Source organism: Apaloderma vittatum, unplaced genomic scaffold, assembly GCF_000703405.1.
Source record: "Apaloderma vittatum isolate BGI_N311 unplaced genomic scaffold, ASM70340v1 scaffold25731, whole genome shotgun sequence".
NCBI classification, from domain to species: Eukaryota; Metazoa; Chordata; class Aves; order Trogoniformes; family Trogonidae; genus Apaloderma; species Apaloderma vittatum.
The window spans coordinates 21,027-48,940 of NW_009697837.1; the positions used below are offsets into that span (position 1 = coordinate 21,027).

A 27,914-nucleotide genomic window follows, 5' to 3' on the forward strand; every position below is an offset into this window, starting at 1 on the left:
TCCTTTGAAATGGAAGGACACGCTTTTCATATACAGTCCCCTCACCACCATTTTTTCCTATCAACCAAACAACTAGAGGAAATAGAAGAACAGTCTTCAGTAAACCACCATCCCTCACACATATGTATTGTGAAAACTTCTTTCTATCACTGAGTAAAAGACTGCACTGTGTGCTCCACAGGCATCCCCCTCTGTTTGGCTACCTACTGGTTTGTCACTGGTTGGTGAACACAGTACCCAACATACCCAAATTTGTCTCCTCGCAGCTCTTGACCAATTAACAAGGAGCACAGAAACGAGCTGGGAGGGATGTGCAGCACAAGAGGAAGGTAAGAAGAAAACAACCATACGGATGAAAGCACCGAACTGAAGACTACAAACAGATGCCTTCAAAGGAAGACCCCTTACGATCCTCCTAAGGGCCACTGGTGGTTTTGCACTGGGATTCTTGCCCAGCTGCAGGGCACCAGATTTAAGGCTCAGGCTTTGCTTGCTTCAGTTTTGTGATGTTCAGGGAATGAAGCCTTTTCAAGAAAGGACTGCTAGCTTTTCCTTAGACAAAATTTTTATGTTGATTTTATTTAATTTTAGAACCTACCCCTGAAAGATCATAACAAGCCTTTGACAGTTTAAAAAAAAATAAATCAAGAGAATCACAGCTTACAGAACAATCAGATGTGTAAGTTTTACTTCAAAAGTGTAAAAGTAAAGCAAGCAAGCATCCAGTTTCCAACTGTTGAAACTACCAGCCTACTTATTCTGCCAAAAATTAACATATTTTTAATAACTGCTCTGTCAAAAGTATCTACACAAGAAGCTAGTCTTTTTTTAAAATAAAAAAATAGTAATACATTTGATGTGCTGTTTAATTTCCTCATATACCACTACCACAGAAAATTTCCTTCAATGGAGAACTTGCTGAAAAAGTTGAGTTTATCTGCAGATGCAATGCTGGAAAACTTCAGGCTGAAGCCTGAGCACTCAAGAGCCAACAATAAGCTATTCCCTGTACCCCACAAATGCCTGTGTTATTAAGAGTACGTGTTCAGATGCAGATCATATCACACAAACAATCTCCCACACACTTTTGAGTGCTTCCTTAAGCAAATTTATAACTCAGCTCCAGACTAAGCTTCAGTCAGGCAGTAGCTCTTCAACCAGTAATTTCATGCAGCTAATTAGCTACCTGTACCAGTACATTAAATATTTATAGGGAATAATCTTTCTTCATTTAACTGTCAATGTTTCTTCATTAAATTAGTTGGGTGTATCTTACATGAGTCAGGCAATAAAACACTTTTCCAGTGGATTATGATGGGCTCCTTGGGACAGATGAACAACTACTTCCAGTTACCAACTGAAAGTTCTTCCAGAGAAACTGATCAGAGAAAAATATTTCAGATTAACCATACTAGTAGAGTTTACCATCAATACAAAACATTGCAGAGCCTTTGTCAGAGAAAGTTTGTTCCACCTCCTGTATATCTGCCATAGGAAATGTTTGCATGCGGTTTCATTTCATGGTGCTGTTATTCTGGCACAATATTTATCTTGTCATTGCAACAGGGTGTTACCACTCAAATAGTGGCATATCGATAAAATCACAGGATGCAAACAGAGCATGCTAACTGAACCACGCACTGGGAGTCGACATGCCTATTTCTTGCAACGTAGCAATTACCCTAACTTAGCAGCATTCCAACTGCAAGCCACCTTGCAATTAAAGATTTCCACTGAACCTCTTATCTTCTATATTAGCACAATATTGACATTGCAAGAAACAGAACAACTTCCTGAAAAACCAATTACTCAGCATTTGCAGCAAAGACACATCACATTCTAATTAAAAGTTTGTATGTTGAGGTCTGTTAGCAGGTAAAGAGATCCAATTTTACAGTCAACATTGGGAGCATTACTGCAAACTGAACTTCTAGTTCTGGGAACAGTGATGGCTACAAAGACATCCAGAGTGTTTGCCCTACATACACTTACTTGCCAGAAGCCAGTTATCCTTCTCTAGTTTCAGTCTCTGTAGAACCCTCTGCACATGCTCCAACTGCTTCTTCTCCTCTTCGATGAGCTTGTCCTGAAGAGCTGTGCAACGTTCTTTCTCCTTTTTCTTTTTATTTGGAGGCTATAAAATGTCAGTGCAACTCATTTAGTATCATACTACCACTTACTACAGATCACAGAATGACAGAATGAGTTGGGCTGGAAGGGCACAGATTTTCCAGTAATTTCCACTTCGTGAAATCGCTGGTAATTTTAATGAGGGAATTTTAAGGAAGAGTCAATCCAAATTATGTCAATGTGACAAAACAGAATGGTTTCATCAGGTGACAAAACCTCCCAGAACTAAACAACTTTAATGTGAGATTTCACACCAAAAATAAAGTCTTTCGAGGTCAGAAAGTTTCAACTGAAGAAAAAAATTATATAAACATACCATTTCCTGATTGTCATCTATGGCTTTCATCTGGACTTTGAGTTTATTGACTTCTCTGTCATAGCTGCTATGTGGGACGGCAAGGTCATACATTGTCAAAGACCAGAATGTAGCATAAAACTGAGGACTGATGTCATCCCACACCTTGGGAAGGTGCAGAGAAATCACAGCATCGTGAACAGGACCCATCACCAGCTCACACGACGTAATGTATTTGTGAACTTTGTGCTGCTGTTTATTTCCCTTCTCAGCTTTTTTCAGTTCATCATACTTTGACTGTGGATTAAAAAAAAAAGTAATTTTTGTGTACAAAAATATAAACTAGCTTTTACAATATGATTTAACTTCTCAAAAATCTTCATATATAACAAACATTTAAGCATGTGAAATGTCAGTTATGTACATAAAGCACTGAAGAACACTGCACAGAACTTTCAGCATTCATCCATACTGGATCAATTTACGTTTCTTCACTGACGCTGCTATCTGCTGTTTTAGAAACGTTATACTACACAAAGTAAATATTGCTCTCAATATTAGTAAATATTGCTCTCAATCATTTAGATGCAGGGACAATTTTACTTCTAACGCTTCTGAGATACCACACCTTTTAGCAGCTGCAACGTTTTCCTCCACGGCAAAAATCCATCTAAAACATCTGAAGAAGAGTTTACACATTTGGGAGAATGGGGAGGAAGAGAACACCTACTGATCACCCAAATCATTAGAAGAGATGACTTCATTAGCTACAACTTTTGTCGTTTGTGTGAAAGCTGACACATGGGCTATATTTTCTATGAAGACAAAGAATAACCTGTTCCAGTCCGCAGCTGCTCTTTCAAGCCCTCTCATAAAGCTTCTGCAAGTTTTATTTAGCAAACAAACTTGAGCAGGAACGTATACTAATAGCATGTAACATAGCAGCACTAACAGCAGGCAAAATGAAGAGCTGTACTTACTGATATAAGGTGTGCATACATGGGTCTCGAGAGGAAAAATGCAGCATCGTGAGGCGTGTGAAACTCGTTACAGAGAACGTCAATAGAAGGCACTCGCTTAATGTAATCCTCTGTGCTCAGATTGGATGCTAAAAACCTACCAAACTGCACCAGGGTGTCATGGCACTACGTGTGAAAGATAGAGAAAGTTAGCAAACAGTATTATTTTCTTCAAAAGTGAAGGTAGGGAGAGCTTGAAAGCTCTCTTCCCCCCTCACTTTCTTTTTTTAAAATGTTAACACATAGTATGCAAGAATTTTCTCATGGAGAAGAGATGCTCAATTTTCCATGCCACAGACTTCTGTCACTTAATGGTGACTCAACTCTGTTGGCAATAAAAGAGAGCCTTACAAAAGGCAGGAGAACCAGAAAAAAATGAAACTAGTTCCTACTGCCTAAGGCAGTAAAAGCATACGGGCTGCTGCTTTTCTTAAAATTAAAAAAAATTCCTCTAACAAAGATCAGAAAAATGTAGTAATTGTCAACTTAAGAAATAACAACTTGTTTATGACAAGGGTTGTTTTAATCTTTCACTCAGAAATCACTTGAAAATGTAATACACAATACACCCAAGTTTTTCAGTAATGAATCACTGCAAGTATTTTTGAAAATTCTTACATTTGTATCTATCTGCTGAATTCTTATGTATTCTTATTTATGTGCCAAATTCTTACAGACTGTGCTGATACACTAGAACTTATCAAAGAAGAGGAGGGGTTCTTTCAAGATTGTTTTTACTTGCCTGATCATACAGTTTTCCCACTAGCTTCAGGTGTTTTTCTCCTCCCTCTTGAAAGATCACACCATTTCTCTGCTGAGCCATAAGCAGGCACAGTGGGAGAGCAAGATCATGGTCCAGTAATACTTCCTTCAATCTCTGAGAAGATTTTTTTGTATTCCTGATTTGGCCAAAGTATCCACCCTGCACAGCACAGGAAAGGTTACCCAGGTTTGGAAATAGTGCATCACAAATGGAAACTGTTCTTCTCACTGTAGAAATGCTGATGGAAGTAACATCAGTACACTTTCCTGTCCATCAATAAAACACTTTCTGGATCCTCTACTGCAACATAATATATATCAGAATCAGAAACTAACTAGTCTTGCATGTTATTAATAAATCTTTTACACAGCAAGAGTCACATTTGAGCTCAGGCATCATGGAACTGCATTTTAGACCTATGTCTGGTGTGTTCCGCTCAGAGTCTCTTCAGCTCCCTCGAGTCGAGCCTAGGTCAGATCCAACTAGATCTCTGATGACGAGGCTGCAACAGTTCTAGCTGTTAAAATGGTTTAAGCTTTTACTCCACTCAACGGGGAGCTGCTACCCTCAGAGCAGGGCTAAAACAGCAGGACTGCACAACATCGAGGCTCCCTGGCTGCTCTAACTCGCAGCTCCGTCATGTAACACGGGGTAACAAAGGCTGCCTTCGGTAATAAGATGCTGCAAAGCACAACAATTAAGGCTCACGCACGCCCTGTCTCGGCTGCTTGTCTGCTGCGAGGCTTGTGAGCTCAACAGCGGGAAGCTCCCTGATGGAAGCACTCATACCCTTCTCAGCTCCGCTGCCAGACTTCAGGAATCAGCCTTTAGAACCACCATTAATGAGCAGTAGCTATTATTAATTAAATTAAACACCAACACACCTCAGCTTTCAGTTGTTCTCCACCAGTCATGGCTTCCAACTGTTCCCTGGTCATTTCTTCTGTAATTTCGATCCCTGCCATTTTCTGCACTACCTCTTTTAAAATAAGCAAATCAAAGCTGCACAGAAAACAGAAAAGTGGAGTAAAACCAAACTTTAAGAAATGGAAGTTATTATATCCAATACACAGTACAAAGCAACACTATGATGCACATTAGAACAAATAACTTTTTTTTAAAGCAACTAGTATGCTGAGCACATGAGGATTTCTTTATTACAAGTAAAAAGCTGGTGTTTAATAGCAACACAGGCATTCAACAGCTGTATTTCAGAACCCCTTCAGAACATCCCTTCTGAAAATAAGTGAGTGCACTGCTATTAACTTTTAAGTACCAATTTAATCATCCAAGTTTATTGTCCCCTTTTGTTGTTTTACATGTTTCACACTGTATCTATACAGTTATTTCTTGAACATTGAACATTTACAATTTTTAATAACATTTCTAGAATAGTACGTGGCCTTCAAATTTACTGGCAAAATTAGTCTGGAGAGATTATTGGAATATGGAAAATATTTTTTACTTAAAACAGAGACTATAAAAAACACTCCAATAACCATCCTGCCCAGAGACTAGGCCCTACACTTGCTGCTGTGAATTCTGCAAGGGCAAAGACTTTCCCTCAAGAGAAATACAGTAAATTGTATCATGATCATTCAAATTAGCACTATTTTCCAGTAACTTCAGAAATCTGTGTGCCCAACTAGAAGAGTTGACCCATATCCCTCAAAACAAAGTTTTCTATCTAAATAATTGCTTTCCAACGAGACTATGTTTTCTGTCTAGGAACTACGCAACACTAGCACATACCCCAATTCAAACACTTGAAAGCTCCAGTCCTATGATACTGTCAAAATGCTAAATCCATTTTATTTCTACAAACCCTAATACTAAACTGAATACTAAAAATAATTTTGTATTATTTTTTTAAAAATACTTTAAAAGTCCTAATACTTAATTCTGGGGAAAGACAAGAAACATTACTCACCATTCATCTGTAGCTCAATGTAATTGTACCATCATCAGAATATAAAACAAATTGGGGATAAGGGAGCACGTGAGACTGAGTGTCTACGTTGCAGGAAAGGGAAAAAAACTAGATTTCTCCACATAAATACTCTAAAATAACATGCTGCATAATCTCAACTGGTAAGCTGTCTTTCAGTAAGCATACAGGGATTCATAATAGAAAACAACCGATACTTACCTATCTGACAAAACCAACATGTTAAAATTAAATAAATAAATGAAACAATACTACTAAGTGATCACAATGGAATGGCAAAAAGGAAGATTTGAATTGCAAGCCTCGTCTAAAAACTTTTTGAGTTACAAACAGGCATTGACATATCAAGCAGCAATTCAACTGCCAATAAATAAACTGGACAAAGTATTTGAAAAACTAAAATATTAAGATCCATCCCTACAGAGAAGACATTCAGACAGCAAAAAAACTAAATACTGTAACAGTCACACTCTTTTACATCATGAATAGTTATGTTTCAGATAATATACAGTCCAGCAAGGTTTTGTCCCCCACCTTGTCAGTTTTTAAGAAAGCTGTATTAAAATAATATACCACTGCTGCACAATTACAGGAACAATAATACACTAAAGAGGATTTTATTCTTTCTGTTATTTAAATTACTTAACCTTCCTAGTATTATGACAGGGGTTTTACCACTACTACAGTAACTACTACATCGAGTGCCCATGTTATCAGCAAACTTCTGATACATTACAAAAATTGCGTTTATAAAAGACCAGTTGTGCAAGACTTGCCTTTTCCCAGCTTTCAGTTGGTTGGTTACATATTGAAGCAGACCAGCAAGATCAATCGGGTATTTTCGGAAAACTGCACCACAAAAGCTAGCCAGACCTAAAGCAAGGAGAAACAGCTGTCACTGCACCTCATGAGATACTGATTTATTAAATAATGATTAATGAAACAATGTTAGCAATATATATATATTTGTAATATGATGGGGAAAAAAAAATTTTTTTCCTATTGATTAAGCTTGTCAGCTCTCTGTTTATTTTAAAAAATTAGCTGACAGATCCAGGTGAAATATTGATCATAATGATTAACAGTACAGTAGCAGATCATTAGGAAGAAGTATTTTAAACATTAATGAAATAAATAAAACAACAATACTAACTCTGCAGCCAGCTCGAGATTGTAGTGTCATCATGCTTCATTCTCTCCTTCTCAGGGTTTGCCAGAGCTTCAATGATACAGTCTTTATTGGAATTAAAGAGAATATTTACCCTCAATTTGTAAAACAAAAGTTATACAGACCTGTTTTTCCAGCTCCACAGTTTGTAATATGTGACCATGACATGCAAGTATAGCAAGCGTTATGTAGGGGATACACTAACATATTCATGATATAAAAAAATAAAATCATGAAAGAAATGCTAACTTGAAAAGCAGTATCATGCCTTCAAGAACAGTGTGGGAGCAGTAAAAAAAACCCTTAAAAAAAAGTATAATTTTCACATTAATACATTAATAGAGAGGGTTCTGTAACCCACTAAGAGTGCAAAAGTATTTGCAAACATCACTAAAATTTCCAGCAACAGAAAACAACAGAAGATAATATTCACTCACAGACAACAGATTTAATCTGGCCAGAAGAGCAACTTTAACGTACTGATTTACAGAAAAGGATACATGCCAAGACATCATAGCTCAGCGAAGTGAGGTATTTCAGGGAGTCAACAACCGGAGTTATTAAGTTATCATATTTTTGTATTTGTGATAAAATCTGCAAGTTACAAAAGATATTCAGCTGAATAGGAATAGTATTCCTTATCTTTCACATAATAGATCAACACTGTTAACAACTAAAACATACTTTGAACTAATTTTTTTAGAAGGTCCTAAACCACGTTCAAAATAACAGGCAATTACATTAACTTAACGAGCACCTTTGAGATTAGAAATGTTTCTAATACGTAAAAACAATTCTGCATCACTTTTCAACTATTAAAAAAGAGAATCACGGAAACATTTCACTTTTTCCCCTAAGATTTCTTAAGAAACATAAACCCTAGCAGGAAGAGTATCCATTGCTACTTACAACAAAAGACTATTAAAACCCCACGAACCTAGGCCATGAAAGAACACAGGCAAACTGCACTAACCAAATTTCAGAATCTTATCCATGGCACACGATGTGCGCACTTGTGTGTGTATTGCAGTATTAATTTCTTCAAGTAAAATCTAAGAACTGTTATGTTAATATAAGTCACATTTGTGAGTGAGGTGGAGGTCCACCAACATAACACGTCTCAAGCACTTTGTAACACCAGTCAATCTTAAAAATCCTCCCCAATTCTGTAAGTGCATTTCCAACTTCAGAGCTTTATGTTTCATCTAGATGTCCCTGACGTATCTTCATCACATGCTTACAACCACCCAGAGCAATCCAACTCAAATTCGCCCTGTGCATAACCTGGTCAGCACATCCCTGTACCTCTGAGATGTACCTCAGCTACGTCAAATTAAGTACTTTACTCCTATAAATAAAGTGGACGTAGTTTTATGTGCAGTTGTTGTTATTCAAGATTTACTGTCCTATTGAACATCTCAGACTTGTGCACTACAAATTATCGTATTTTAAAATTTGCATCAAAAGTAAAAAATAATTAAATTCTCTCACTAAGACAGCAGGTCCTTTCCTATACTTTAATATCTATTGTTAGGATGAAACAGTATTAAAAAAACATTTCACTACATACATAATCAAATAAAATCGTAGGATTGCTGTGGCTGAGCTTCCCAATTTGTCTTCCAGAGGGTTTCACATTTTCCTTAGTTAAACGTCTGTAAAAGAGAACATATTTTCTTGCAATAGACAAGCTAAAAGAATACCAAACCAACAGGTTAGTTCCAGGGAAGAAATATCATTATTAGTCACACAGATCAAATTTTCACTAGCAAGTGCGTTTCTAAAAAATCTAAGCATTAAAATATTACTCCTCCTGTAACCTGAAATTTATATTCCCCTAACACACAGAGTACAAACAAACCAGATGTGCCTAGAATACTATGTATTACAGTTTCAACTTTGAGCACACTGCATGTGCAAGCTGTCCGTGGGACCTATACCACCTATAAAATAGTATGTGATGCTGTTAATCTCTCCTGTAAATTTAATTTAGCTATAGAGAAGTCATTTTCCAGTAACTGCACTCTGATCGTTGAAAAAAATACACTAATTTCTTTGTGCTACATTTCCACAGCATCCCCTACTGAAAGGATGAGCATAACACGAAACCTGAAGCCAACGTGCAAAAGTAAATTGTGCACAGAGCAATGTGAACAAGTGACAACGCTGCAGCTCAGCTGCATGGCTGAAATCCACTGCACGAGAGAAAGTCTATAAAACTTGACATCTCATGCTAGCTGTGCAGCCAGTCAGAAGAGAATCAGAAGAACTGTTCCTAGCTTCCACAGCTGCAAGTGCAAAATCTTTTACTCAGTAACAATTACTCTGTCTTGCCTATGTAGAAAGGTTCTAATTATCCACGTTACAAAACCACAGAATTTGCTTTTCACAACAACAAATGGAGAACCCAAATCTCTGACAATGATGTCAGAGACACTAATTTGAGGTAAATCTGAAACTGTTGTGAGCCTACTTGAAGACGAGAAGAAATCATCACGTTCGATTCAACATAATGCCCTACTTTCAAACTTACAGAAACTGTGACAAGACTTTTGGGACTCCTCAGTCTCCTTACCTAGAGAAAACATGTTGCGCTCTGACATTTTCATAAGCAAAGAAATTATCAAACAATAGCATACTTATGGAAAAGGTTTTAAATGGGATTATTTTTCACAGATTAAATACTCCTGTTGGCGACAAATTTGTATCCTTACTTATGTGACAGTTTTTAATCACAGTACATTAAATACTTCATGACCACGGATTATCAGTGAAATTACTGAGTCCTTAGAAAGGGAATATACTTGTCAAGTCCCTTTTTTCTTCAGTTGGTGACAGGTAATACACTGTATCACAGTTGATAGATATTTATGGAATTAGACAACTTACTTCATAATGTATTTGGCTCGGTCTATGGTTTGAGCTTTAACTTTCACTAGAAGCGGGTGACTATTGTATGTTTCATTCTTCCATTGCCCATAAAGACGGTACCTTGAAAGATTATAAAGCAAAATTACTTTTAGTACTGACAATTCTAGGGATCACTTCCAAAGAATGGAAAAAAATTACTCTACTCACCGGTACTGGTATGGAAAAGGTTTGAACAGTGACCATAATTCTTCAGACATGCATGCATTGCAGTCCATCAGAGAAAGAGATGGAAGCAAGACCTGGTCGGTAATACTCAGCAAGCAGCTAAACAGAACCTCCTGAGATAAAGACAAAAAGCTTGAGGTAACTATCGAGTACATACATCAGAAGCAATACTATGTGTGTTGTGCAGATACGCACAAACTGCACATCTCAGTAGACTAAACATACCAGCTTGCCACAAGATTAAGACTTTCTAACCAAAAGCAACAACAGTAAAAAGGACTCTAAAATATCCCTGATCACAAATCTTTTCTTAGATAATTTATAGACCACACATACAGTCAATATTTTATTTGCCTATGTAAGATATTTCAGCAAAGCTGCTCAAGTTCTCTGCAAGTTGTACTCATATTTTTCAAATCAAATAAATAATTTTTAAAATGGATATCTTGAGAACGTGCAGTTGCCAAATTCAGTTTTCTCCTGTTGCATTTAATGCTTTCAATGTATTAAATTCTTCACAGAATCACAGAATGTCAGGGGTTGGAAGGGACCTCAGAAGATCATCTAGTTCAGCCCCCCTGCCAGAGCAGGATCACCCAGAGCAGGTCACACAGGAACGTGTCCAGGCGGGTTTTGAATGTCTCCAGAGAAGGAGACTCCACAACCTCCCTGGACAGCCTGTGCCAGGGCTCTGTCACCCTCACAGGGAAAAAGTTTTTTCTAATATTTTTGTGGAACCTCCTATGTTCCAGCTTTTGCCCATTGCCCCTTTTCCTGTCATTGGACATCGCTGAAAAGAGGCTGGCTCCGTCCTAGTCACATTTTCAAAATTCCAGATTAAAACCTGAAGCCATTATACATGTTTCCAAGGCACTGCACCAATTTTCAATATCCTATTCATCCCCTTTCTTACAGATTTCTCTTTCTCACTGACTTATGTTAGAATAACCATAGCAGCCAAAAAATCTTCCATAACCAAAGAGACTGATTTTCTCCGCAAAGATTCAAGAAGTTAGGAAATCATGACAAGTGAGAAGCAGGAGTAGTAGTAAGTAATAACCAAAATTGCACACGCTTCATACTGAAAACTTGCTTGTTGATTAAAAAACAAACAAACAAACAAACAAAAAAAAACCATAACCCACACTTGCTTTTGTAAGTTGAGATCTCAACTGGACACCTGAGTTTCATTGTGGCCAATCTTGATAATTCAATAAAATGAGAAAATTTAGAAAGAAATAAATTAGGTAATTAAGGAAAAACAGCTATTTTACTACTCAACACTGCCCCTACTTCTTATTTCTCTTCTTCCCAGCACATTCTTTAAGACACAAGGTGCCACTGTGAAAAGTGTATTTATAGAATAAATAGCTAGAGGTATTCCAGTTGATTCTGAGCAAGTACGTAGAATGCACTGGACTAAAATAACAAGATTATGTTTGAGGAATGCAGGAGAGAAAGAACAAAATAATTAAAAGAAAGGACAGAAATAGGAAAAAACCCATGTGACTGGCCCAAACTTGTCTACAAAGAATCAAGACAAGTCTATAACATACAACAGAAAAGTTTACAGAGGAAGAAGAGTTGTACTGCTCTTATACATTTGGTCTCAATTATAATCTTGCATAAAAACACCTTCCTCCAAAATAAACTCACCATTTTCTCTTTTTCTTCTCTGCTTCCATCAGACTGAAACTATAATAAAAGACAGTCATCTTAATTGTCATATAATTAACTAACAGAGTTTCAGAACCAGGTTACATCAGCAAAAAACATAAACTTGAAGTGCCACATGCCTAGTAGATGTTTAATTTTTCAGATTTGTCAACATTAAGATATTCTCAAACATATTCAAATGCAGAGATGAAATGCATCGCTTACATATATAGGAGTTCTGTACACTTTTCTTCAGAAAGAGGTAATAACTAAAACATCAAGTAAACATTATATATGAAATACATTCAGTATTACTGAATGTAATACTGAAGAAAAAACATTACCTACGCATTCACCTTCTACCTAAAAAACTGCAACGCTTTCAACACAATTATCAACAGTCACTGATTATTTCCCCATCTTTCTCTTAAAACAACACACTCTTAAGCTCTTAGTCTTTATTATTAAATTACTTTTTCTCCCTTCTTGTTCCACTCACCATGAAAAGCAGATTAAGCTATCACACCAGTAAGCGCACAATTATTTTAAAGGTACACTAGAGCATGAAAGCTGCAGTGCAATGTTAGTAGTCTAACTTTTAAACTACTGTATGAGTTAACGTACAGTCAAATCACCTCCAGTTATAAGTATTTCTACTGTGTTAAATGGAGTTTTGGAAGGAGAACATGCTGACGGCAACAGTGCATTAAAAAAAACTTTCCCTATGTTACCTTAACCACTTTGTCACTGATGAATTTCTTCACAGTTCCAACCTAGAGCAAATAGCTAAAATGTTGCTCATTCTTGTGAGAAATACATTGAACTATTAGATTTATACATTTACAGTAAAACTGCATGAGATTCCCATAGGCAAGTAATCTCCATTTGAACACAGAAATCCAAAAAGAAGGGCCTTCTCACAAACCTTCAGTGCGTGAACATAATTACAAAGTAGTCCTAATAGTCCGCTGACAGCAGTAAAATAAATTACTCCCCTGAAATTATAATTTTGGAATTAACTGCATTGTCAGTGTCACAGAGCACATCACTCAAGTATCAATCTTCTCGCAGACCAGCAAGAAATAAGCATGTTATAAAAAATAAGAGCATTAACCATTGTGGAATCTCATTATTCCAGATGAGAAGATGCTGAGAAATTATACCTCCTACAAAGACATGGAAGTAGGTAAAGATGGAAATGCTTGAAATTAGCATGATTTTATTACAAAGGCTACCTGGAACCTAAACTTTGCACCTTGGAACATGATGAGAGCAAACTCCCTGTCAAAATCTGTTAAATTAGGACATTTGAACATTCCAATATCTATTACTTTTTTGGGTTTTTAAAAAAAGAAACTTTAAAACCAGTATCATTGAGATCAACTAACATACTAACAACTTTCAGTTGTATGTTAACATAAAAAGCTAGGTAACAAATACAGTGATTTTTAAGTTTGGAGGAGGTTTTGAATACTACTACTGATAATACTGATGATGATAATAATAATGTAAAAAACCCTATGAATTCCAAAGATTCTCTGAGCTGCTATTTAAAAAAATTAAAAAGCCCCGTACTGTTGACCTGAAAATAAAACAAAACCGCTAGTCAAACGGCAAATTGGCACAAAAGAAGCAAATAAAATCACTGCCTTCAGTCTAACCTACTGAGTACATTCCAGCAGCGTTCAGAACGTGAATTCAACCAGCAGCCTTCTGACAGACGTCGTGCTGCCAATCTTCCAATAGGGATGTGGCAACAACTTGGTGAAACGACTACAACAAATCTCAAGAGGCCGTCTGATTTCTATAGGTGGCAACTTAACGCTTTACAGGGTTTTTTCAGTCTCCACATTGAACTCACCCTTAGTGGCATCCAGAGGTTTGTCACTGATACAAGTTCAAGAATAGCAGTATTTTAACTGGCAAAACAGGGGGGCACTCCACTAATTAAAAAGATACAACATTCTCTACTTTCCAAATAACCTAACAGGTGGAAAAGAAAGTACTAGTAACGTATTACATTATCATTCGCCATTGCCTACACTGTCACTCTAATAATGTAAAAGCTTCCATGCAATTAGTGCTCTATGTCTGTTTTTGGGGGTTTTTTTAATATCCATACCAAGATAGATGTTTTAAATGATGAAGACCATAATGAGAATTTAGTTATTGCTAAATATTCCTGGTTAAAAACCTAAAGTGCCTGAAGTTGTTCATAAAAGTGTTTGTTTATTCACCATAAAAATGACCAAGAATTAAAACAAGATTCTCCCAGTTTCTTAGTCAAGAAAATGTTTCATGTTTCAGTATATGAATAAATACACAATTATTAAGACTTGAGCATTTTTTGACATCAAGGGAATTGTTATTTCTCAAATTTTGACAAACTGTTGTCATACCAACCTCTTTAATAAACGCTTTTCCAAGACGCACCACTTTTACAAATAAAATGGGATCATGGGAGACATGAGGACCAAGATAACAAAGCATGCTGAACACGTCTTTCCTCAAGTCCTCAAAGCTCTCTGCTTGTTTTGGTGCTCTCTTGTTTGGTAAAGAAGCAAATGGTGTCCCTTTAGCTCCCTTTGGTAGACCAACTCTGAAAAATAACGTGCATCATTTCACACGAAACTGAAGTGAACATTTCAGAAATGTATCAATACAATTAAACTTATTAGCAAATTTATGCTTATAAATAAAGAGCAGTTTTCCCCTATGTAGCAGAATAGTACTTTTCACTTTACCTTCGGTACAGAGGTTCAATTGTCACGTGTACAAGCTGGCAAAGGGCAATTGCAATAGACTTGTGCGAAGTAGCATAAAACGGAGGCATCTGATCCATAATACTTTGTGCATGCTGCCAGTCACCAATTTTTAATAACGCTTCTAATAAACCAAGCTTTTGGTTATCAGGGGGCTGCAAGATAACAAGTAATTAATGAAAAAGCGTATTCATAAAGTCTTCTTAATATTTCTCCTTAAACAGTATGCAGCTGTGATCCACAGCTAGAAGAAACCGTAGCATTTCAACTACGTAAAAAATAAAAATAAATAAAATAGAATGCAGCTAGATATTAAGCACACCACGAAAGCAATAGTAAACCAGCCCATGTAGAAATTAACATCTAGATCAAAGAATATGTTAAAAATAAAGTTCAAAGCAGAATTTTATAAAGTTGTCTGACATATGTCCGACCATGTACTTTTCAAAATGTCACAATCAGATGCAGCTTACTTCTCTACATGACATTTTAAGAACAATGTGAGCATTTACGAATCCTTTGTATTGTATATGTAGGAAGGTTGATATTCATGTTTGATACAACAGACTTCTTCAAAGTTATAATATTACCTAAAATCAAATCATAAGCGAGTTATTAATTGGTATGAACATACTAGTTAAAGTTGGATAACATTGAATTTTCTGCGATTTGGATTTTCTGGGTGATTACCAGCTATGTTAGAATCTGTGTTTCTACTCACACAGTCTTTCCGGGCTTTACGTGTTAGCGTGCTATTTCATTGCCAAAGCAGTCACTGCTCACACACACGCACGCTGCTTGACCGAGTCTCTCTCTAGGTAAACAAGCTCTTCTGAAACACGCTCTCCAAAAGCACAAGCATGCATGGCACAGGTAAGAGTCAGTCTGGAATTGCTGTCAAATCTGGTTACACTGCTGAGTTCTGTGACCTCTCAAGTATCTCCCATCATTTGGTTATGTCAAATGCATTTTAAGAGGCAAAAGTAGATAAATGCATTTCACAATATGAAATTACTTATATTAGAATTATGAGACAATAATGAATTTTAACCACACAAGATAAGCACTCTGTGGTTTTCAAAGACAGCCAGTAGCCGGTAAATGCTATTTTCCTTATCCAGGCATTTACACCATGGTACCATATCAAAACCTGTAGGTTAAAACTGCATACTGGATACAAAGTACAAATTTAGACTGTCAACAGCTTTCACATGTAGATACTCTACTAATCGCTATGAACTGCACAGCTAATGACATACAAAAATATTAACAGAGAAACAAGCTTTTCAAGAAACAGCACGCATTGCATAACAGCGTGCAGAGAGTCACAAAAATTGTTTTTCTTAAGTACAGCTCTCCATTTTCCCATCACACAGTCTCAGGCTTCATTTTCCATTGTCATCCTTCAGAAAAACATTGCAGTTTCTGCTAAACTTAAAATTCCCTAGTTCATAATCCTAAAGCTTAGCCATAAAAACTGTCTTAATTCATCTGACATTACTTGCAGTATATACACTCTCCATGTCCCATCAAGTTTTCCACGAGAACGTGGTGACACGCACACTTCAGAGAATACCCAGCAGCTCCACCTGGCTGCAGAGAAGCTGGACCAAAGCCGGGGGTAACATTAAAGGGGATATCGAAACCAGGAGTGGGAAGGAGGCCAGAAGCTGAAAGCAGTAGCTGTAGCTGAGAGCCAGAGCGCAGCGACTACAGCAGTGGCCAGAAGAAAGTGAAATTAGGGTTTTTTCAAGCTAGACAAGAAAAAATGGAAGGAGGAAGGCTGGTTAGAAACATACAGAATCAAGGTCAGACAGAACAAATAGGAATAAGCAGACAACAGATTGATATAATGAATCCAGAACTACAGAAAATTAAGAACAGAAGCTGTAAAGACTGATGAATCGCTCCCCTCTGCAGCAGCCCATTTACAAAATCCAATTAGAAAGCTTTTATTTTACTTTCTTTCTAAGATGTTTGACCAGTATTTCAACACTCAGATGAAGTTCACAACAGAAAGGTTGCCAAGAGATTAAATAATTCTGTGGTTTAAATTAAGGCTGGGACACAATGAAACAAATTAAATTTAGGGCAACACAAAGAACACATGACATAAGCAGCACCTTAAATACAAAGGATATATAGACATATACAAAAATAGAGATCTAACGGAAAGCACAGCAGACAGTTACAACTAAAAAGGTTTAAAACCTTTTTCTACAATGCAGGATAACTATATCAGCATTTGAAGTATAGCAATCCCTTACAGCCCAATTCTTGATTGAGAGAAGGAATGAACTCTTACTAATGTCCTTAATTTTTTCAAGAAATCAACTAGGATAATACTATCATAGGTCCTAGAAAACACAGTTCTTAAAGTATATATGAATGCTGGGACATACTTGGTGGAGCTGATAGAGGAGAGAGGAAAGAAATTAGCCATTGCAGCAAGAATACTAAATCAAGAGAAATCCAGAACAACCCAAAACCACACATTCAGTAATGCAAGTGCAATCAGAGGATACACACAAACCTTCCAAGTACATACCTGTAGGTTTCAAATAAACATAAAGATGTTTTCACAACAATTACTATGTTTAGTTTAAAATAATTTTAAATTAATTTTTTTTGAAAGGAAACTATTCACATACACACCTTTTCAGATTTCTCCTCCTCTTTTTCCTTTTCCTTCTCTTTTTCCTCAGTCTTTTCAGAGGATAAAACAACAAGTGTAAGTTTTCTGACAATTTGTTTAGCTTCCACTATCTCTCGCTTGTGTTCCTCGATGATGGTATTATCCCCTGGAAGAAGCTAAAAAAACCCAAAAACCAAACAGAATGAACATTTTATCTGAAACTCAGTGACCTACTGCTACCTTTCCTTCCTACCATCACCCCAATATAACAGGCTATTCTGAAATCAAGGACTCACAAGAAATAATACTGTTCTACTTCCTCACAACCATCAGCTGTGTAAGTTCCCCTTCCCCTCTCCAATCTACCATTCAGCTGTAGCTATATGGTGATAGTTACACATATACTTTATAAATTCATCACCTTAAAAGAAAATTAATGTTCAAAAGCATAAATTTTCACTTGCTCATCTAAAGGAAAACAAAAATCATCACCTTGGAAAACCAGCTAGCCTACTTAAACACAGATTTAGATTGCACTTTATATTAAAGGAATACCATTTAAAAGTCATCACATTTTCTACTTATCAGTAACGTGGGTTAAACGTAGGTAACATCTGCTCCTTAAAAAATATTTTGCATTAAGAGATACCTAGTATGATAAAACCTCAGGACAGCTTTGCACTTGTGAACACTCAGGATGAGGAAGATAACCCAACACTCAAGAATTAGAAGGTCAAGTCATGAGTCGGAACACAAGCTCTCTTTCTGACAGAGCCAAACTTGAATCAAAACCTAACTGCAAGTATGTAATCAAAACTTAATGGACAGTCAATGACCTCTTTGATAGTGATCTTGTCAGTTTTTTTTTAAACAAGAAGACTTACTGTTTTCTCTCCTCTCAACTGACAGTAGATCACAGAATCGTAGAATGTTCAGGGTTGGAAGGGACCCCTAGAGATCATCTAGTCCAACCCCTCTGCCAGAGCAGGATTCCCCAGGGCAGGTCACACAGGAACGTGTCCAGGCGGGTTTTGAAAGTCTCCAGAGAAGGAGACTCCACAACCTGCCTGGGCAGCCTGTGCCAGGGCTCTGTCACCCTCACAGGAAAGAAGTTTCTCTTCATGTTCTAACTTAAACCCATTATTTCTTGTTCTATTGCTGGGCACCACTGAAAACAGATTGTCCCCTTCCTTTTGACACCCACCCCTCAGGTATTTATGTACGTTAATACGATCTGTGGTAACACAGAGACATTTCTGATACTGTTGAGCAGCGCTGACACAAAGTCGAGGCCTTTTTTAACCCTCACACCACTCCAGCAGTGAGCAGGCCGGGGGTGCATGAGGAGCTGTGAAAGGTCACAGCTGGGACAGTTGACCCCAACCGACCAGGGGTATCTTGGACCATATGACACCCTGCTCAGCAAATAAATCCGGAGGAAAAACAAGGAAGGCCAGGATGTTTGCAGTGATGGCGTTTGTCTTCCCAAGTCATAGAGAATCATAGAATGGCCTAGGTTGGAAGGGACAAGTCATTGATGACTAAGCTTCTGACTTCTTCAGAGAAGAGACAGTAGAATTCCTCAATTCCACAGAAATTTGAGGAAGAAAGAATCCCACTTAGAAAGATTTAAAGAGCTACACTTGTCTCATTTGAAAACATGGGTAATCTACAAAAATTCACGAAGAAATACCTAGTACAGAATTTCAAGGGGTAAATCATATATTCAGGATGCAATATATATTACGTATGGCTGTGTGCATATATACACAACTGAAAAATCAGACTTGGAAGGTGAAGGAAGGGAAGAGGGTGGGGGCAGAACTTTCATGATATCAATGGTAAACCTGACAGCTGCTACTGTAAAGGAGCTACACAAAATGTACCACTTAAGACTCAACACCTACACATTAATTATTTTCTTGAAACTCTCAGAGCAAGTTAAATTAAGCCTGAAGTCAAAGCAGGGAAAAAAAATGGCATCCCAAACATGTAAAGACTGACAGAAAGACTTGCAGAGAGATTCTGGAATCAAAGTGGATTAAAAATGAGACTGAGAATCAATGTGATGAAGGTGAACCATATAAACAAATGCAGAGATCATTCTAGCTGTGAGACTGCCAGAAAACATGCCCACACCTATACAGGTCTAGAGCTGAGACTGCACAGGCCACTGTAATTTTGAGTCTGAGCATTTGTTTTGTAAACTTATAATCACTCCTAACAAACTGCCATCATTATCATGCATTCCTCCCTCCACACTAATTATCTGAGACACGCACTCCTACTCTTGCTCCACCCAACACACTTGTAGCCAAAATACTGCTATGAAGCCAGAGATAGTTATTGACAAGTCGGATCGTGACTAATGCTATGAACTGCCACACACATGAATGGCAGGACTGCACTCCAAAATCTCCATAGCTGGAACTAGAGCTCATTTCCTTGATTTCAGTGGAGTCTTAAAATATCTGTGGATATTCCAAAATTAAAAACTGGCATATAATGTAAAATTATTTTGATAACTAGCATTCTGTTTACCATCTGCCAAACTAGTACACTGGTTGGTTGACAAGACTGTCAGACTAGAGACAATAAGTCTCTCTAATTAAATCTGAATGTGTAACTCCGTTTTCCTCTTTCAACCTAACAAATCGTCAGAATTCCTGTAGATGACAGGCCTAGGCAGGAATATGTAACTTCAAAAAAAAAAAAAAAGCCAAACAAAAACACCTACTATTAAACTAACCAAGGAATGTTAAGAACCGATTGTCCTACCAATTTCTTCAAAAATCTGTCTTATAAAGCAAGACACTGAAAGGGTCTAGTTCTTAAAGAAGGTTGCTTAGGCATTGAAAGCACACTCAGGCATTTATCTCTTATGTCCTATTCAGGCAGGAAGTGAGCAACCTGGAAGATGCTACACAGATAATTCAAAGAAAGCGTATCAGCACTCATATTTCAGTGTGTGTTTATTTTAATAGGCAGCATTACAAGGTGCTGAAATTTCTAAATACATTAAACACATAAATATACAGGTATTACACAGTCTGTCCTGAATCTGAAACTCTAGGTAAAACGTCTGACTTTCTTTTTAAAACTTTCATAGTTTTGGCATTTGACAGAGTAGCACTGCCACTTACATGAACATAAAGGTCTTCCAAATCTATGAGATTATGTTGCAAAAGGACAGCAGCAACTCTGTATAAGGAGGATGGCGTCTCACCACTTGGATCCTAAAAAGGACAAGATGGCAAATTTATGAAAAAAAAGCAAACAGGTCACTGCAGAAGGTCATGAAATAGAAACTACTCAAAGTTTAGATGAAACATAATAATCCACAGTTCTTGTTATGTTATTAACTCCTACTTACTAGACTGGACTGCAATATACAATCAGAATTAGAAACAAAAACATTCGACTATCTTCATACCTTACAGTGCTCGAACGCAATTCTTAATCACATCTCTGAAAAAAACTTGAACATTTTATCAAGTATCAACCATGATACTCTTGCAAATATGCTCTTCACTCCTGGGGACAAGTGGTTTGCTTACGAGGTACAATTTCTTCACCAATGACAGTCCTTATATAACCATACAAGTTCAAATGGGAGGTATCAGGATTGCTTTCAGCATCCTCCTCTAAAATACATTAGAGACCCCCACTCAAATAATAAAATTATTTTAATACTGAAATTTTAAAACTCAGAAATTCAGCTCTATGTAAAAAAAAAAATTCTCCACGTGAATCCCTTATCACTGACTGCCATTCAACACTCAGTAAAACCAACCACCAAAACCAACAATTAAGAATGGAAATACACTACCTGATAAAATTTGAATTTGAACCCAAGGATATGGCATAAAGTTTGAGGTTCACACATGTACATGTAAGACTCTATCAGCGGTACAAAGAAGTCATCATACTCAGGTCTGCACTCATAGACTTCTAGGATAATATCCAGAACTCTGTTAGGATCCAGGTTAAAACATCCTAGCGGAGAAGAACAGAGTGGAAAAGCTTAGCACTGCTACAGTTCATCTTCACTCTGTAACTAAAGCACAAATGTGTTAGTCCTTAGAGTTAAAATTATTATTTTTTTCAGTTAAAATTAAGCCTGAATTTATCTATGGCAAAATAATCGGTATCATCGGTATATGACACAGCATTGACCATGTTGACTCACGTTGAATACTGAACTAGGCAAAGATACCAAGCAGGACTTTCAATTCAGATTACAGAAAGACTAGAAATTACCATCTTGAGGTGAACATTTAATAAGTAGAAAAAACAATGTGACTAGTACCCTGGTGCCAGCAAAAGGCACAGGCTGCTTCCTCTCCCCTTGTGCTGGAAGCCGTAACACTAATGAGCCAGCAAGAAATTTTATAAACCAAAAACTACCTGGCCTGAGCTAGACCCTGATCCAGCTGGTTATACCATCCTGTCAATTCACTATTATTGTTAGAATCAGGGAGAACAGCAGTTTATTTTGAGGGGAGTAAGAGCAGCGATACAGATCAGCTTAAGCCAATGTTGTAATCACATCTGTATTTCACTATATAAAATTTTACACCAGAAATCCAGGAGATGGAAATATTATTTATATCAAAATAATCCACAACTAGACTCATTGTGCCATGAGAAGTTTTATCCAGGCACACCCACGAGGCAGATACACAACTGCATCAGTCTTTCCTTCCCATAGGCCTTTTCCACCACACCGGACCTACTGTAAGCCAGTACTTTAAAAGAACTGACAATTTATACGAAGTCCACTTGCAATTCCTAAAATTCCAATATAAAATATTTTGTTATAAAATTCCTCAAAAGTGAGTACATATTTTTTACTAAAATAACTTGCAAAATCACCCTCTTCTCTAGCTCTCTTCCAAAACGTGTATTATTATTACAGGAATTTGACAGTCTCAGGCAAAATTTTGTGATAACGAAACATTACCTTTCATAAAATAGTAGCATAGGCTTTTGACCATTACCACAATGGCACCATATGAAATAGGCACTGGTGCAAACATCAGTATATTGTATAAAACTATTCAAAAAGGAAGTGTAAAACATGGGGAATCATGGATATTTCCCGGTTTTAATGTATTTTGCACTTCGATAGTGACACTCTCACTAAGACTCAACCTAGAAATAGCGACAAATCACAGACAGAACTAGATAAAGGAAGAACATTTATTACTTCTTTTTCTTCCTAAGGAATCACTTGTTCAAGAATAAGAACACTCATGCATTGAACTGAGTACCTTAAAATAGCAAAAAGCATTACTTTGTTACACTTCAATCTGCCTGCAAAGAAGTGACACGCACATCCCCCCAAAATACTGCAGAATCGAATCAAAATCACAGCACATATACTCAAGGCTGTACTGTAAAAATCAGTTTAACTACATGACATTCCCAAAATTAATTTTGCCATAGAAACAGGAACTTCCAAATGTCGTAATACCATCCCAGATGATCTACCAACACGTGTTACTATCACACTACACTCCTGCATTTGCTCCACAGATGGTCTCACACAGTAGACTATAGTCACTCCAAACAGCATAAGAGCATGTGAGAAAACCAGTGCCCATACTCCTTCCACAAATTCCTTACCTATTAACGATTTGATATTTTCAAGGATTAAATCACTAGTGATGTTTCCAGACAAGTCTTGCCCCAGTTCAGCAATGAGTTTCGCATAACCTTCATTCTCCTCTCTTAACAAATTAAACTTCTGTTGCTTATAACTGCAAACAAACAGAAATTAAAAGACTATTCTGTAACACATCCCGCATGAAGCTTATATATGCTCTTATGAACATTAAATTTTTTTACACAAAACAGCAATTTTGAGCACATTAAGAACTTGTAACTTAGTTGAGCTATTGCAAAAATTACAGAATGCAACGCAATGAATACCTGCAAGGTGGTGAGCAACAAATCCAGCTCTGCTTTTATTTCAAATGCAGACCATTTAAAAGCAAGATTATGCTCACACTTAACAGTAAAGCTTGCTTACACATTAGGCAGGAGGAACTGCTCTGTACCAATCCGTACTTAAGAACCTACTCTAGTTTCAAGTGAGGTTCTTTGACACTGAAACATTGGATGCAGAGCCAAAGACAGCCACAAAAATAATGTCCTGTGTTGCTTGCTTATGAAAATAAATATCTATGCTTAACTGACGCAACAATAATAATTACTTTTCTTACACTTAGTAAGTTCATGTTTCTCGTAAAATTCAATACTAAGTATTTAATCTGCACGTATGGAACAAATGTAGCAAAAGCCATGGCAACAAGTGACAGTATAAAGGATCTTTCTCAACTCGAGAAAGAGTCTGAAAATTAAGAGAGCTAATGAGGTTTTTCTCAATGACAAGCTAAAGCATAAGAAAACACATTTTCTAAAGAGAAACGAGTTTTATTAAATGAACATATTGTTAAAACACATTGCTATGAGACTAATCACCATTGCTCCTCCCCACAAACTCCCCAAACCACCCTCGACCCAAAACTTACAATAGTTTTGTCTTTATTTTAACAGATTTCTGATTGAACTGTTGAGACTGCTTGATAAGTCCTAACGACTCCAGTGTCTCTGGGTCTAAGCGCTCCTTTAGGATCGTGTCAGATACAAGAAACTAAAAAGCACCAAAAACATACATCAGATTTGTCAATTACAAAGATTATTACTTTAGGCTACACAGGCATTTTCGATTAAAAAAACCAGCTCAAGTATTGTGATATACCATGATACTAAATGCATTCTGCTTCAAACTGTTTCTCATTTCTGTCCACCTCTATTTAACTGAAATTGGAATTTTAAAGTGGTGAATTTCATACATAAGAACACCTTGAAGAAACAAGCCCGAAAATCTAACTGCTGGTTAAAAACAATAATATCCCTAAATACTATAATGTATAATCAAGAACTGTGTGATTACAAAGCTTATACCCATTCTCTCAGATTCTGGGAGAAAAGTCTTATTTTTTATATGCTGAATTTTCTCACAAATCAAGCTTATTCCATGTGGTTAGAGAATGCCACTTCTAAGTCAGAAAAGGTTGCAACTATACTATGTTACTCTATTATAACACTTTGAAGATGCATTTTTTAATTATTTGGCAATTTGTTAAAATATTCTAACAGTATTTTCCTTAAAAAAAAACCAAACAGTAACAAAAATTCTTCAATATCAACTTTTCTTGTCAAACTTCAGCAGTATACTTTTACCAAAAGACTAAGTGTAACTTACCAAACAGGCCAATACCAGCTGGGTAAAATGATCCCTCTTACTTTTTTCTTCTAAACAACTTGTTTCGATATCTAGTATGAAGGAAGACAGAGTAAAAACAAACAAACAAAAAGAACAAAATCATTACTTGTGGAATTTGTAAGGTTTTTTCCTGTAATTACTCCAATAACTGCCAATGATAAGATAACGCACAGCAGCTTGTTTATAACCTGCTCGCTTCTTGCCACTTTCCAGCTACTCATCCACCTCAAGGAGGTCCACAGAACATTTTGATGGCCATTCTCACACATTCACAAGTCTCAGAAAAAGGTAAAACAGAAACCAAAGGAACACCATAATAACTTTTTCTGCCCTTCTCTCTGTTGCAGGAAGGTTTATGGCTAGCATTAAGTACCAATATTAAGCACAAAAGATGACAAACATGAATCACTGAAAAGAAGTGCATGATCCCAGCCTGAACTTAACATCCTGGTCTCTTTTCCTGTGTCTTTAGAGTAACTTCGATTTACTGCCTGGTCTGCAGTCTGTTACTAGCTATGATTCTGTATTTCCACTCTTTTCTTTTGCATTGTCAACTGCTGAAAGCAATTCATAAATTCATTCCCATGGGAAGACAGGCCATAAAACAATGGTTAGGGAAGCACGTCCTTCTGAAGCAGTTAAAAAAAGCACATCATTACAGGAAGCAAGGAGCTGCAAACCAAGTAGAAAATAAATAAAGAAATGCAAGGTATGCATTAAAAGAAACAGAAAAAAACACAAAAGAAGAAACACCATCCCCATCCCATATCTACAGGAAAACTAGACCCCTAGAGAAAACATCAGCAACCAAAAATCTGAGAAAGATGACCGCAAACAGTCTGAAAACCAATGATGCAGCAGCACAGCAGTGATGGCAACAGACTTGCCAGATCAGTCTTGACCCCATCAGCAAAGCCTCTCAGTCAAAGAAGGATCTCCAGAAAAAAATTAGTCCAGGGAATGTGGATGAGTGGATAAAGTGGATAAAGTGAATAAAGTGGACAAATCAAAATTCTCATGTACATGAACTATTTGCTGATGACATTGGGAAAAAAAAAACTCGAAAGTAGCAAACCTGGTTAAAGGGAAAAAGTGTTAGAGGAAACTCATTAAAAACAAGCAAGAAATTGTCAAACATTTGAAAACATTTTAAGCATAGTTCCACAGTCACATAATTTCTCTGCTACTAGTAGAGTTATGGCATTTCATTACATCCACATTCAAAGAAAAGGAGAAGAGAAAACAAACTAACTTGGGAGGGAGGGAGGAAACAAACTAACTCGGGAGGGAGGGAGGAAACAAACTAACTCGGGAGGAAACAAGGCAAATACACTAGTTTAAACTATTCTAGTAGTTCAAGAAGCAACTAATCTAAGTTTTCTAACCCAGTTTAAAAACCAAAAGAGTATCCATGTAATACTACATTATAAAAACTAATTATTGTGAAAAGATGATACAAGTACACAGAATGAAGCGTTATGAATAAAACAAAACCAAAATTCATCATTGCGATGTCACAGACCGAGGCTGTATATGCAAAGTGAATTAGATGCCTCTCTGCAAACGCAGCCGCAGCACAGAAGATGCCATACGCTCTCCTTGAGAACACAGAACAAACCAGGGTCTGTGACGAGCAGACTGTCAAAAGAATTTGCCAAAATTTGCTCAAAAAACAAGGGACACAGAACAAGGTAGAAACTGCAAGCAGTTAAAACCATGATCTCAAAAAAGAAGGTATACAAGATTAAAATTCTAAAAACATGAGAACGATAGCTCTGGATCAACATTACAACATAAAAATTTAGAAGCTATTAGCAGAATGAGAAACACGCATCTTTAAAGCCTGCTCAGTTGGCAGACAGTAACTTGGCAAATGATGTAGTTTGCCTTTAGATTTCTGAACAATTGGTAGAAGCTCCACTTCACTAAGAGCGACTGTACGCATAAAATCATTTACAGAACACATTCTGAGAACAAGGACCCACCCATCAGTAAGTCAAACTTTATTAAAAATACTTCTAGGAATGGCCACAACACGAAGTCACCGATTCCATTAGCTAACAGCTGATGTTCCTACAAGCTAGCTCCTTAAACTGTTCTTGGCAAATCAACTTCCACTGCCTTTAATAAGTAAATTTCTGGGAACGATAACAGAACAAAGCAGAATAAAAAGATGTTAACAACAGAGATAGACATACACTGAGGAAGGCTAAACACGTTTTTTGCAAAGAGAATTCATGCTTTACAAATTTAAAGAAATTTCCTGACAAAGTCAATACGCAAATGCACAAAGCAGGTATCTTTCCAAGCCAACTTACCCAATATGCAGAATACATCAGCTAGGATGGAAGGCATGTCTTCCCGAAATTCCTAAAAAGGAATCACACTTATTGAATACAGAAACTCTAATATGTACATTTAAAAAATTCTTATTCTTTTACATAAAACAATACTTCATCGTAAAGTTCAGATTAATTAATAGTGAAGATAATTACTATTAATGATATAATAAACAATAATTTAAACAATGAAGAGACTCAATTACTGCTGCACTAATTTTTGATGCATAATGAAATAACCTAACATTCTAATGCAATTCCAAAGAGTACGTAGTGGCCAGGGACAAAAGCTTCTGGTTACTATCCCCGTTTCTCTAGAACAATGGCATTCCCTGTCTGGAAATCAGCACCAGTCTGTATAGCAAATTATACTTTCTCAGGCACCAAGCAAATTACAGTAATTAAAGATCAAACATTTTCACATGCTACCCCAACATCAAGGTGCATTTTAGCTTTGACTTCTCTCAAACACAATGCAGAAGTTTAAAAACCTAAGAATGTTATCCTAGACTAATTACTGCAAAAAAATTATTTTCTTAATATTCTATACATGTCAAAACTAAGTTTAAGAAAAGAGGATAAGAAATATTAGAATATTAATATTTTTTCAGGTTTTTTTTGTTTTGTTTTTTGTTGTTGTTGTTTTTAGGAACATCAACATTTGGTAACCTTAGTTTAGGGGAAGAGAGTATTTTCCCTACTTTTTCTATTTCATAGAACCATAGAATGTCTTAGGTTGGAAGAGACCTTAGAGATCATCTAATTCAACTTTCCTGCCATGGGCAGGGACGACCTTAACTAGACCAGGT

General features: G+C 36.7%; 1 protein-coding gene across 1 annotated transcript in view; it reads right to left on the reverse strand.

The window, feature by feature from the left end:
* The window catches only part of THOC2 (THO complex 2), a gene marked incomplete at its 5' end in the record, with an annotated part of 47,779 nt that overhangs the window by 16,174 nt on the left and 3,691 nt on the right, over nucleotides 1-27,914 (reverse strand). The window contains 21 exon segments of the mRNA XM_009877793.1: nucleotides 1,993-2,134; nucleotides 2,447-2,722; nucleotides 3,406-3,570; nucleotides 4,187-4,366; nucleotides 5,092-5,209; nucleotides 6,932-7,028; nucleotides 7,309-7,389; nucleotides 7,824-7,917; nucleotides 8,894-8,978; nucleotides 10,213-10,314; nucleotides 10,402-10,532; nucleotides 12,076-12,114; nucleotides 14,479-14,674; nucleotides 14,820-14,992; nucleotides 17,493-17,648; nucleotides 20,616-20,708; nucleotides 21,302-21,468; nucleotides 23,101-23,234; nucleotides 24,009-24,130; nucleotides 24,746-24,816; nucleotides 27,085-27,136. Coding sequence (XP_009876095.1) covers nucleotides 1,993-2,134; nucleotides 2,447-2,722; nucleotides 3,406-3,570; nucleotides 4,187-4,366; nucleotides 5,092-5,209; nucleotides 6,932-7,028; nucleotides 7,309-7,389; nucleotides 7,824-7,917; nucleotides 8,894-8,978; nucleotides 10,213-10,314; nucleotides 10,402-10,532; nucleotides 12,076-12,114; nucleotides 14,479-14,674; nucleotides 14,820-14,992; nucleotides 17,493-17,648; nucleotides 20,616-20,708; nucleotides 21,302-21,468; nucleotides 23,101-23,234; nucleotides 24,009-24,130; nucleotides 24,746-24,816; nucleotides 27,085-27,136 — 2,674 coding nt within the window.